This window comes from Poecilia reticulata, chromosome 19 (assembly GCF_904066995.2).
Source record: "Poecilia reticulata chromosome 19, P_reticulata-male-v2, whole genome shotgun sequence".
NCBI lineage: Eukaryota > Metazoa > Chordata > Actinopteri > Cyprinodontiformes > Poeciliidae > Poecilia > Poecilia reticulata.
In genome coordinates, this window is record NC_088848.1 from 14929852 (window position 1) to 14942010 (window position 12159).

A 12159-nucleotide genomic window follows, 5' to 3' on the forward strand; every position below is an offset into this window, starting at 1 on the left:
AAGGTATGATCAGGAAGCTGAAGGTAAACTGAGCGTCGCAAACAGAAAAACAACTGGGGGAGAGAAAAAGTGAGATGATGAGGAGCAGAAGATAAAGCTGTTGGAGATGTGTGTGTGTGTTTTCCATGATTAGCTTTTGTTTTGATTGCTTATAAGTTAATGTAACTATTACACGTTCACTCACTGAGTAAAATGACGACAAAGTATCTTGTTCCAATTGGTGGATGCACTACAGGTACCGACAGCCACATGTCAAACCCTCTTCAGTGTGGATACCATTACTGAATAAAGAAATACTCTTTATTCACGTCAGCAAGATATCTAAAAAAATCAGCATGTTTTAAAATTTCTTTTTTTGTCATTTTTAGACATGTATCAAGTAGAAATGCACCCATTTGATGAGGGGTCTATTAATAGTTAGGTATGATATGATAAATACGATTAATATTTAACAATTGATTACAAGCAGGCAAATAGAGAGAGGAAGAGAGAGAAGCAGTGTTAAGATGACCTAAAAAAGCTTTTCAAAAATCAACTGAACAAGTTTGCCACTTAACAGCAGCTGGCCAACATGGCTAAAACCTTTTTAAAAATCTAGTTGGATTAAAGTCAAAAGCTATAGCAAACAACCAGATGCAAAAATGTTGCAGACAGCTGGATGTTACTGCCCCAAAACAAGCATGGAAAAAAAAATCACATGCAATTATGCAAATTTAAACATATCCTTGTAGGTAGAAGAAAATGTGTAAACAAGCCAGAAGCTTCCAAGTATTCAAATAACTTGAGTATTTGATAAAGGCCAAGAACCCTGGGAAGTAAATGAAAGGAATTTTTGATCAGCGGACTGGAAAACATCATGACAGAGAGATGATACAGACTGGGCTAGAATCACAACAAAGTGCATCTGTTATGGATCTAAACTTTCTCTCTCTACACATACTCGTTCCCCATCTGTGGAAGCAGCCGATCTGAGCACGCCGTCTGTGCGGCTACAGTGTATTTACTGGCCACATGCTGCATGTAGAGAGCGAGTTACTGAAGCAATGAAACAGCCTGGACAGAGTGCCTGTGCGTCAGTCTGCGGCCAGCGTAACATCATTTAGCACAGAGAGGAGGGTGAGAAAAAAGCAGACATGCTGCACAGATCCCGTCAGATGAGCATCTCCATAGGCCAAGACCTATGACTCACTCTGTTCCTGCAGATTGTCTTTTCTGTGTGCTCTGTTTGCAGCAGGAAACAAGTAATACAAATGCTAAACATTTGAAAAATGTTTTTTTTTTTAAAAGTCAGTAAATAACAGGTCATTCCAGTCTTTATTTGTATATTAATAGATGTTTTTGAATTAGCTCATCTAAAACAGAGTTATGTTTTGTTTGGTATACGTTGCCTTTTTTATCCATCTTAAGGCTCTGCAGACTTTTATTATTGTTATTACACTCATTTTTGATTTTCTCTTGAGGTTAAATTTGTTTTTTTCATTTTTTATGTTTTGCAATGTTTTCAGGCATTTCTTTCTTACAAGTGCAATAGGGTTTTCTCAGTTGTATATTATATTAGTTTTCTGATATAGTTTTACTTTAATATTTTGTTCAGAACGTGCAACAAAAGTTTATCAAGGAGAAAAAAAAAACATCCCGCTGTGGTTGTAATACACATTTCTGATGGAGTTTATGGGCTGGAAAAACAAAACAGTTTTTGCAATGTTGCCGAAAGTCTATGTCAAACATCATTAACTACAGATATAATTGTGATTATCATACAGTCTTTCCACATGCCTCAGCACCTTTCCTTCTTGCTGCCTCTTGGTGTGGTTATCTCACCTCATATTTAATTCTTAGCTTCTTGCACAGCACCGACTCCTCTTTCTTTCTCACACTTCGTTTCCTACTTCAGCTTCACATCTGCTTTAGTCCGTCTGCGATCTGCTTTAGTCTGTGTGCGAGGCTAAACGTGTGAATGGTGGAAGGTGGCGAATCAAGGCAGGTTATAGAGTCTGGAGACTTGTGTGGAATTCCTATCCTCAAACATCTGTGAATTTCAAAACTTTTCCAAGAGCCGCCAAACACTGTGTGCATGGGGTTAGAGATAAGAATTTTATGTTGGAACAAAACAGCGGGATTTCTCTTATTTTTCCCCTTTAAGTTAAAATCCCTAAGTCTAAAAATGATGTAGAGCAAAAAAACAAAACAAAAAAACAACAACAAACTTATACAAAAACAAACAATAATAAAAATACTTTGGGTTATCTTTTAAAATACGTCATATCTTATCTATGTTCAAAATTTAGGAGATATAGGATTTGTAAAAATGTTGTTCTGCAACTTAATAATCTGTGTAAAAAATAATGTGACCAGCAGGTGGCAGCTGCCACAATAAAGTGCAAAAAAGGCCAAAAGCAAACAAAATAAAAGAAAACCAACCTAAACCCTATATGAAAAAGTGATCTCCCTCAGACCATTGCCCAATTGCTCTCTGTATAATCAATAAAACTATTCCACAGAACCCATCTGATAACATGAACTAGGCAGGAAAACCTAGTCTTAACAATAGATTACCAGTCTTAACAATAGATTAAATACTAAGTTTTTGACATGCATCAATGTAGAAAGAGTTTAAAAACCCAAGCGAGAGTCATAATCCAGCAATGAAAAAAAAAGAATGTAATTTGAGTGGCAACCTGCCAAAATTACTTCAAGAGTTTCTAGTCAAAGATGGTGGTGCTATTGTGACGGTCAGAGACCGTTTTACTGCTTCTGGACTTGCTGTTACACATAGATCTATGAATTCTGCTCTTAAGCAGACAATCTCGAGGTCATCAGTTCTCAAATGCCTGATACCAGCTGTTGCCACCAAAGGGGACACAACCAGTACATACAGTATCACACAAAAGTGAGTAAACCCTTTGCATTTTTGAAACCATTGTGTTATGCAAAGTAGTCAGTGCACAGCTTGTATACCAGTGTAGCCCTAACCACTGGCAACAAAGGTGAGTACAACCTTTACCGATCTCACTTCCATGAGAAACTGTAGGAAAGGGCTGGTTTAACCATCATTTATCTGATGTTTGAAGGCTCAATTATTCTTTTATTCATTTAATAGACTCAAAATAATTTTTGAGAAAAAAAAAACCTGTCTGGATTTACACTCAACATAAAAAAGATTTACACATTCAGACTTTATATGGGGATTCAACTGAAGCAGTGAACGACTCATATTACTTCTTAACAAAAAAAAAAGGTTAATTCACAGCAACATTGTGCAGGAACAGGACTTCAAACAAAAAGGTTTCCAGACAATATTGATTCATGCAGATATTAGTTCCAGGAAGCACCAGCGGGATAAGTGTATTCTGAAACCCTGCATGTCTTTGAAATTCCAGCAGGAGGAGCGGGTCAGGGAGCAGCAGAAGAAGAGTGATATTGAAGAGCATATCGACTCGTGGATGAAAGGAGGAAAGGAAGCTTCGGGGATCAATAAACCCTGCAGTACAATCTTTACCTCAGTCCTTCTGTATTCACCGCTCCCCGTGACATGGGGCAGTTTTTTCACTCTGAACTACGGCGGGCACCAGGTACTGAACTACGGTGGGCCTGCTGGGCGTTTAGGCTGCACATGGGAACATGAAGACTTTGAACAGTTTTTGGCACAGCCTGTTGATTTATATATTTCAGTTAACAGCTTTCCTCTCTCATACACAGACACACACACACACACACACACACACACACATACGCGCGAGCGAACACACACTCACGCACGCACGCTGTCAAAACTCATTCCAACTGCATCAGCATTATTCTTTGCTCTCCTTTTCACTTAACTTTAGCTCCCCTGTATGGCTCTCCTCATAAATCTGTAAATATGTCTCCTCCACTCTCCTATAGGCTGATAGTGACATCACTTGTGCAAATTGTTGAGTCAGACTCCCAAAAAACAAATCCTGACGGTTGTTGCCCCCTGGTGTTCAGAGAGTAGACTGCAGCAGACCTCCAGTCAAAAAAAAACCAAACAAAAAAAACATCTGTAGCATGAAATCTTTTAACTTCTGCAGACCTTTTCATGTCATATATTGACTAGATCAGAGAAGATGAGATGTCACAGACAAAAATGAATAGCAGGACATTTGGCTTAGCTTTGGTTCAGGAGCCTGATGACACAATTAGAATGAATTAGTCGGTGAATCTTCCTGTTTCTTCAGTTTCCACTTACAGCGCTAAAAGCTACTTAACGCAAGGAGAAACCTGCCCTCTGCTGTTCTTGGATTATTACAGCTACATCAAGGATGTGAAAAAGATAGTATTCTGTATGAAGATGATTTTATGAGGGGAAACATTTCACATTGCATAGATGTGGATATTTAACGCGTTTGGACGAGAATAGAAATTGTAATATAACACATAGCTCACGAGAAAGGTAAAATGAAGGAAATGGTGTGAGGTGCAGATCTCCAATCAGCTTCAAACACAAAACTATGAAAAGGCAAGACGGCTTTGGCGTTACTCAACTCCAAAGACCAAATTCGGATACAAAGAGTCACATACTATAAACAAAAAAAAACAAAAAAACTTGATTCATATCTGCAGCTCATTCTTCTTACCTTGCGGCTTGTAAAGTGGGCGTGCTTGACCAGCTTCACGTTCAGTCCCTGCAGGAAGACCTCGTCCGTGACTTTGCCCACATTCATGCAGGCTTCATCCAGGACAGAGAAGATGCCTTTATGCTGCTGCTCCACCAGGTCAACAATAATCTGGTTGTTGAAGTAATCAATCTACAAAAAAACAAGACCAAGGACTGAGGTGAATTCAGTTTGGAAAAACAGAAATGTACAACTGATTACATGATAAGAGTGCAAACCAAAAACAAGCAAAAAATAAAACAAACACCAGAATTAAAAGTTTTTGCAGCAAAATCTTGAGTAGAGATACACCAGTAAATTGGCCACACATGTAAATCTCCTACTTCTCATCTGATCAGCAGGTGAAAAGCTAAAACATCTAAATGTTTTTGTTTTTAATTAATTAAGTGCACAAAGAACTCCAACTTTGTATATGCATTACTTTTGTCAACTGTGAATTACTTCTGGGTCCTGACCACTTTTATAGGGTCCTGATATGGTTCTCTCACACACACACACACACGCACGCACACTGTTTGGAAGAAAACCCAGCAGTGTGTACTTCTTGTGGAAAATCATCAAGATCCGTTGTTTCTTCTCTTATCTTGTTATATATTTTTAAATGTTAAAAACATGTTTAATAGTGCAAATAATTTTAGTCTAAGTATCTAGAAGCCATTTTAGATTTGGATGAGATTGGTGAGAAGTCGCCTCCTTTCCCTTTTGGAACTGTTGACTTCAGGGGCTTTCCTGATTATTTGTAAAGCTGGATTTCGTTGTTTCTTTTTTTTTCCCCAACATTTGACAACACCTGGTGCTTCTCTTGACAGCATGGCGGCAGTGCTTTGAAAACTTCTAACGCGTCTGACAACCGGTGCTGTCGACTAAACTCAATAGCCGATTGCTTTAAGGATGGAAGGTTAATTTTACACAAACATAGTTTAATATGAAAAAAAAAATACATCATACATGTTTCCAGGGGATGCCTTCTCTCTGATACTCCTCCTGTTCCTGCTTCAGAACCAGCTGAATGAAGAGTTGCTGCAGTTTTTCATTACAGTAGTTGATGCAAAACTGCTCAAAGCTACATAAAAAATGAATAAAAAAAAGCACATAAAATAAATTGTAAAATATTGACCGATATAAATGCTAACAATTTTTTTCACATTTATCTTCACCTGTTGTTCTGGAAAATTTCAAACCCATAGATGTCCAACACTCCAATGACCGTGTTCTTTCCATGGACTCTGGCATCATAATTTTTCACCTCAATGATGTCATTGATGCGTCCAACGATCCAGCAGAACAGACGCTCGTACATTGCCTGAGGAAAATGTAAAATCTTGAGAAGGGTGGCGGGAAATAAATAAGATCATCTCAGGATGGGAACGCTTAGCAACAGCTGAGTAACCGGAATGAAAAGTGTCAAAATATCAATGAGTCAGTTTTTTTTTTGTTAGCAGCTTCACTGCGCTGGTCTTGCAACTGCCTACATGAACTTCATCCTCCACAATGTTCAGTCTCTGTCTGATGCCAAAACACTGTGACTCATATGTTACTGTGAACTGCAATGAGTAAAATCATAAGTAACACAAAGCGATGAATGAAATGTCACAACCCTGCAGGCACATGTAGACATCTGTTGTTTTAATCTCTTTAGTGCTGCTACAAAAAAAAAAACCCACACCAAACACACAAAAGGGGTCACCAGAACTGGTGCCCAGAAATAACCTTTGCAAGAGCGTCTCGCCCATAACTGGCCTCCTGTGTGGTGTGCTGTTTTTCAATGACGTCTCGGCCAGTGGCCACTGTGCGATACAGCAGTGCCTTCTCCACATTTTCCTCCTTGGTGGAAAGGAGCTCCCTGATCACAGAGACGAGCTTTGTGTTCTCTATCAGGGTAACGTCACCATCCACTCCAAAGGTCAGGTTTCCCTGCAAGACAGAACAGAGAGCGTGGGTTCATAGACGTTTCTTTTCTGGTTAAGTAAGAACATCTGAAAAATAAAAAATATCTCGTGTTCTTGCGAGAAATATGAAACTACAACAATAATTTGTCAAAGCAACTACAACACGCCACTGGCAAGTCTAATAGGTTAAATAATGAGTTATGTGCCTATTCTATCTACTCTACTCTGATATCATTTCAACCCCTCCAAGACATCAAAATGAAATATGGAAGTTTCTTATTTCAATATCCTAAATTTAGCATCCCTATTACAGGTAAACAAATACCATAATGTTTGATTAGCTCAGTAAAACTGTAACGTTATAGTTATATTTATACATATACATATACAAAGTGTTGACTTCCTCAACATCAGAATCCATTATAGTGCTGCTAATTTTATGACCAGATATTTGGTTTGGCTCACATTATTTCACATTTGATTACTTGATCATGTAAATGCTTTAATTTTCCAGATTGTTTCTGGTTAATAAAAATAAAATAAAAAACTAAAAAAGACAATAAAAGCAAAAACTACATTTAGCATTTCTTGGTGTCTAACATAACAATACTACTTCAGCTAATTTGAGCTTCTTGGCATCTGAGGTAGCAGGACAACATTTTACTGTCACACTTCTACTACTTTGTAGTTCATGTATGCGACTCTCCTCTTTTGTCCTGGTGCACATCACAAAAGTCTGTATCTACGGTCTGGTGGCAGATAATTTACCAAAATAACGAAAGATTTATAAGCATTTTTTTTTTTGACAAAATGTTTTTGCCGCTTAGTCACACATCGTTAAAACTCTTGAGTGATGGTTTTGAATTTAAAACTTTACAGTTTATTTATTTTTATGAGTATTTAAATCGTGAAACTGCTCCAGTTTTAAAACATGATTTCTCTATTCTTTATTTGTAGGCGCTGTACTAATTATTAAGCGTTTATTTTTTCAACAGTCTGTATCATGAGTCTTTCAGTTGGGAGGTTAGGGGAAAAAATATTCCCATAATAAGGGGCAGTGTTCTGTTGGCAACTTTTCTCATCATTTGCTGGGCAAGATAACAAACATAATGAGTCCTTTATTCTTATAATGCCAAAGTCTGACATTTATAAAAGGAAAGTCCAACACTCAACCTTTAAGGAGAATGTTTCTAGGTGTGACTGAGCAGTAAAACTGAAATGAAATCTGTCCTTTCCAGTTTTTTTGTTTGTTTTTTTTAGCAAAGACAGCAAAAGGAAAAATCTTGCCAACCAAGATGAAGAGGATTGAGGTTTTCTGTGTATTACCAGATGCAGGATGGTGGCCAGGATCTTGTAAACAGTCTGAATCTCGTCGACTGTGAACCCAATTACTTTCATGGCGTCGGCTACAGCTTTGAAATCAGCGCTGTCATTGATGCCAGACTGCAGAGATTTAAAAAAAATAAAAACATGCTTCAGGCACATTGACTAAATCATTCAAAGAACAAAAAACAAAGTATACTTGATTCAACATTTATTATTTCTATAAACCTGAACAGTGCAGCAAATATTTGTAATATCTTCCCACTGAATGTTGTGGTCTATTCGTTTTATTTTTGAAGGCAGGGTTTCTAGTTCAGCTGTTAATTAAATTACAGATGTCCTGGAAATTAAAACACAAGTTGCTTAGACACAGAGTGGAAAGCTGCACCTCAGCTGTTTGGGTGTGCTGTGCTGCATGACATCAGCTAATTGGATGCTGCACAGTGTTTTGGTTGCATGTTGTTCTTAATCATTTGACTGATTCAACAACAGAGACAGCAGATCTGAAAAAAAAAAAAAATCTGAAAAATAGGTCTGGAAAAGGATCGAGCTCCATGTACAGCAACTCTGCCTGAAGGGTCACTACATTTCTGCTCCTAAAACCCAAACATATAGCTTTAAACGTAGATTTACTTTTCATTCCCTACAAGGTAAGACTTAATAAATAAGAAGAAAAATTCTGAAAAATGTGGTTTTAAGTATGACAAGCTGTAGATAATTCATATGTTAACAAAAAGTCTGAAATACCTTAATCTGGCCTCCGACTTTGATGTAGTTGTAGGCCGTTGGGTCTTTTTGAATGTGAAGAGAGCGTAGGAGGGAATCCGGACCTCCTTTCAGCAGCTAGTAAAAAAAAAAAAAAAAAAAAAAAAAAAAAAAAGGCATATTTTGGTTAGAAAACTTCTGATTACATTTTTTAGTGGAGTATTACTGAATGAACTGAAATTTTGTCAATCTTAGGAATAAAGTGCATGAAGCAGAAGGGTCTCATTACTAAATAATCTGTGGATACAACTGAACTGCCAACACAAACATCCACAAGAATCCCTTTATATACTCCTATAAATAGAGACAAGAGGATTCTTACTGACTCGTGATGCAGATTTTAGTGCTTACCATATTTATAGAAGCCCTGTGAGGTTATGTTTACATTTAATGGTAATACAGCGAATTTCCCTTTAAATGATTTTCATGGAGTTATTTACCACATCTACAATTCTCTAGGGCTTTTCCTTTTGATATGCTACACCTCATGTAATTGTAGTGGTAAAACCAGTTGCCAGACTGGTTCTGCACACAGTTTAGAAAATATGTAGATGTGCGCAACAAAGCAGAGCTAAAAATACAAAAACAAGTCAACATTCCCATGGCTATATCAAACGTAAAAAAAAAAATAAAAATAAAAATAAAAAAACCCACAAGGAAGCTTGTGCAACAGAACACAGAGTTCATGCAAATCCAAATAGGTGTGCAAATATAATTACCTGGTAGAAAGAGTGGAAGCTCCTCTCTCCTTCCTGCTGGAAAATTACCCTGGACTGTTTCAGTAGCAGGAAAAAAACCCCCCAAAACACAGCTTGGTTAAGTCACAACATCATAAATTGAACTCAACAATGATTTTCCTGTTCATCACTGAGGCTAAACATAAAGGTAGTCTGGAATGAGTAGAAAAACATTCAGAGCACAAACTTTAATATATTGTATAAGCATTTCATGTGAAAGATCATCAAAAAGTGTGGCATGTGTTTGTATTCAGCCTTGGATGTTCTGATGGGCTTAAATAAAATCCAGTGTCACAAACAGGAAGTCACACACAGTGTGTCATGTAGATCTATATCTGTATACCGTACGACTGAACCACACACCATGCAGGGGACACAGTGAACATGTGGAAGACACTTCTCTGGTTAAATGAGACCAAATAAAAAAAATAAAAAAAAAATATGGACACTTAGTTTTCTAGAAAGCAAACACATGACACATGGCAGTGGCAGCATCATGCTGTGGTGATACTTTTCTTAATTGTGGACAAGTTTAATGGGGAAATGATGGAGTGGCTGCCTGACTGTCCAAGAACACAAAAGACTTGAAACTGGAGTGAGGATTTATCTTCCTCCAGGAGAAGAACCCTAAACAACAAGCCAAAGCTAAAACTGAATGACTTATATCAACTCAAATTCCTACATCAGAACGGCTCAGTCAAAGCTCAGACCTAAATCCAATTGACAGGACTTGACAGTTGGTCTTAACAAATCTTTTTATCCCATCCCAAGGTGTCCCATTTTGATATCCTACCACCCCACCTTCTCCAGTAGGTAGTTGTTGATGTGGCCCCCGATGGGATCTCCTTTGAAGTCAAAGTTGATGTCCATGTATTTTCCAAAGCGGCTGGAGTTGTCATTGCGGTTGGTTTTGGCATTTCCAAAAGTCTCCAGGACACAGTTGGATTTCAGCAGCATGTTTTTTACTCTGTGAAACGGGGAGGTGGTACAGAGGAGGGGGGGAATTATTCAAACATCATCAGTAGCATCTTCATATCGCCAGTGTACAGTGTTCAAAAACACAGCAGTCTAGACCCAAAATGTATGAAACATTGCATCTGTGCATCACATTACATTGTTCAGACCACATTACATTGTTCAGAACTGAAAACCTGGAGTCCCACTAACTATGTAGATGTTTCTTTGACATTTACTTCCTACTTAAGCATTGTGGCAAAGCATGTGACCTTTTCATCCTGCGGTCTCTCAACAGGATGATGTGATAAAGCAAAAGTTCTTCTGTAACGTTTTGGGGAGAACAACAATGAGTTTGGGGTGTTGCCTACTAAAATCTTTGGGTCAGACACCACAATGGACCTTTAGGGTTTTAGTGGAGTCCAATCCTTGATTGGTATTTTGGATGCAAAAAGGGACCAACAAATCCCCCCAACATGAAGCTATGCTTCCTCAGTCTATTACCAGCACTTTGTATTTTCCAATATTTAATCTGCGACGTTTACCTTTCAGCCTCCTACCTGCGTTTTGTTTGCTTTGCAAAAAGCTCTACTTATGTCCTTTATATCAGTCCAGGTTAATTACACCCTAAAGCATAACTGATTGTTCTGTACTGTGGAGCAATAACATCTTTTAGTGCTCTAAAGGCAAACACCAGCTGCTCAGTTACCTGAGACAATGACAACACCTTGCTGGGCTGTAACTTTATCTGACTATGATGCAAGAGCCTTGATGTAAGGCGGTGAGCATTCCAAGAAGATGACGACTCATTGAAAACAATTAAAGCAATCGGTTGACTGAAGCCAGATTTATTCCTACTGAACATGTGACTGGTTTCCACAACTAAAATCAAAGCAAGAGAGTAATCCAACAAAACATAATCCAGATTTCCTCCCAAAACTCAGCTCACCTTTCAACTTCCGCCCTCTGATTAGGGTTGGTAATAGCAGCTATGTATTGCATTATGTACTTGCTGGCCTCGGTTTTTCCTGCACCACTTTCCCCTGAAATAAAAAGAAAGAGATAAATATATGACCATAAAGTATTTCTGGCATTGATGTCCCTGCAGTGGTTTGCATGGCTTGCAAATCGAACAGCGAGACTTGAACTGGTGATAATGTTAAAGCAGTTTCAGCACGAGTCAGTCCTTTAGTCACTTTAGGGTTTCTTTTTAGTATTTTTTTTTTTACTTAATTCAGAACAACACATGTTAATACATCATACTTCTTGTTCTGTAAATCTTCCAACCAGTTTAAGATTTAAAGTTTCTCAGTTCCTTCTTTGTCCACAGAGTGGTGCTTTATCCTCCTTACCATTGCTAATGGCCAAACAGAATATTAACCTGAGAAAACAGTCAACATTTTTACACTAAATGCAAAGAAAACACAACAAATATATTTTAAAGTAACCATGTGAAATTAAAATGAAAGAAAAAAAAAGTGTTTTTGTGATTCATGAACTTCTCATTGTACCTGAGATGACAATACAAGTGTCTTTGTTCCTCCTCTTCATGGCTTTGTACGCAGCATCGGCGATGGCGAAGAGGTGTGGCGGCCTCTCGTATAGTTCACGACCTTTGTACTGCTCTATGGTGTCCCGGCTGTAAATGTTCATGGCACGGTATGGGTTTACCGACACCACCACCTCACCGATGTAGGTGTAGATCCTCCCCTTCTCAAACCTGAAGGGAATAAGAAACATTTATACGTTACTTTTGGTTAAAAAAAAATTTTACTAAATAAATATATGTTTTAAGCACACATATCAGGAGCTGTATACATTTAAATAACAGCAATAGCATATAATGCAGAAATG

The 12159-nt window shown here is 37.9% G+C and overlaps 1 protein-coding gene across 6 annotated transcripts in view; it reads right to left on the reverse strand.

The window, feature by feature from the left end:
* myo1d (myosin 1D) overlaps positions 1 to 12159 on the reverse strand; it is a 98625-nt gene that overhangs the window by 58340 nt on the left and 28126 nt on the right. For 5 of the 6 annotated variants that reach the window (XM_081600898.1, XM_008437408.3, XM_081600897.1 and 2 more), the window contains 10 exons: positions 11817 to 12025; positions 11255 to 11348; positions 10153 to 10318; positions 9334 to 9387; positions 8597 to 8692; positions 7853 to 7969; positions 6348 to 6551; positions 5795 to 5940; positions 5586 to 5700; positions 4599 to 4769 (listed from right to left, as the gene is read on the reverse strand). In XM_081600898.1, the coding sequence (XP_081457024.1) occupies positions 4599 to 4769; positions 5586 to 5700; positions 5795 to 5940; positions 6348 to 6551; positions 7853 to 7969; positions 8597 to 8692; positions 9334 to 9387; positions 10153 to 10318; positions 11255 to 11348; positions 11817 to 12025 (1372 nt within the window). Of the gene's footprint in view, positions 1 to 4598; positions 4770 to 5579; positions 5701 to 5794; positions 5941 to 6347; positions 6552 to 7852; positions 7970 to 8596; positions 8693 to 9333; positions 9388 to 10152; positions 10319 to 11254; positions 11349 to 11816; positions 12026 to 12159 lie in introns of those variants that run through there. The other variant, XM_081600900.1, reaches the window with a different exon arrangement.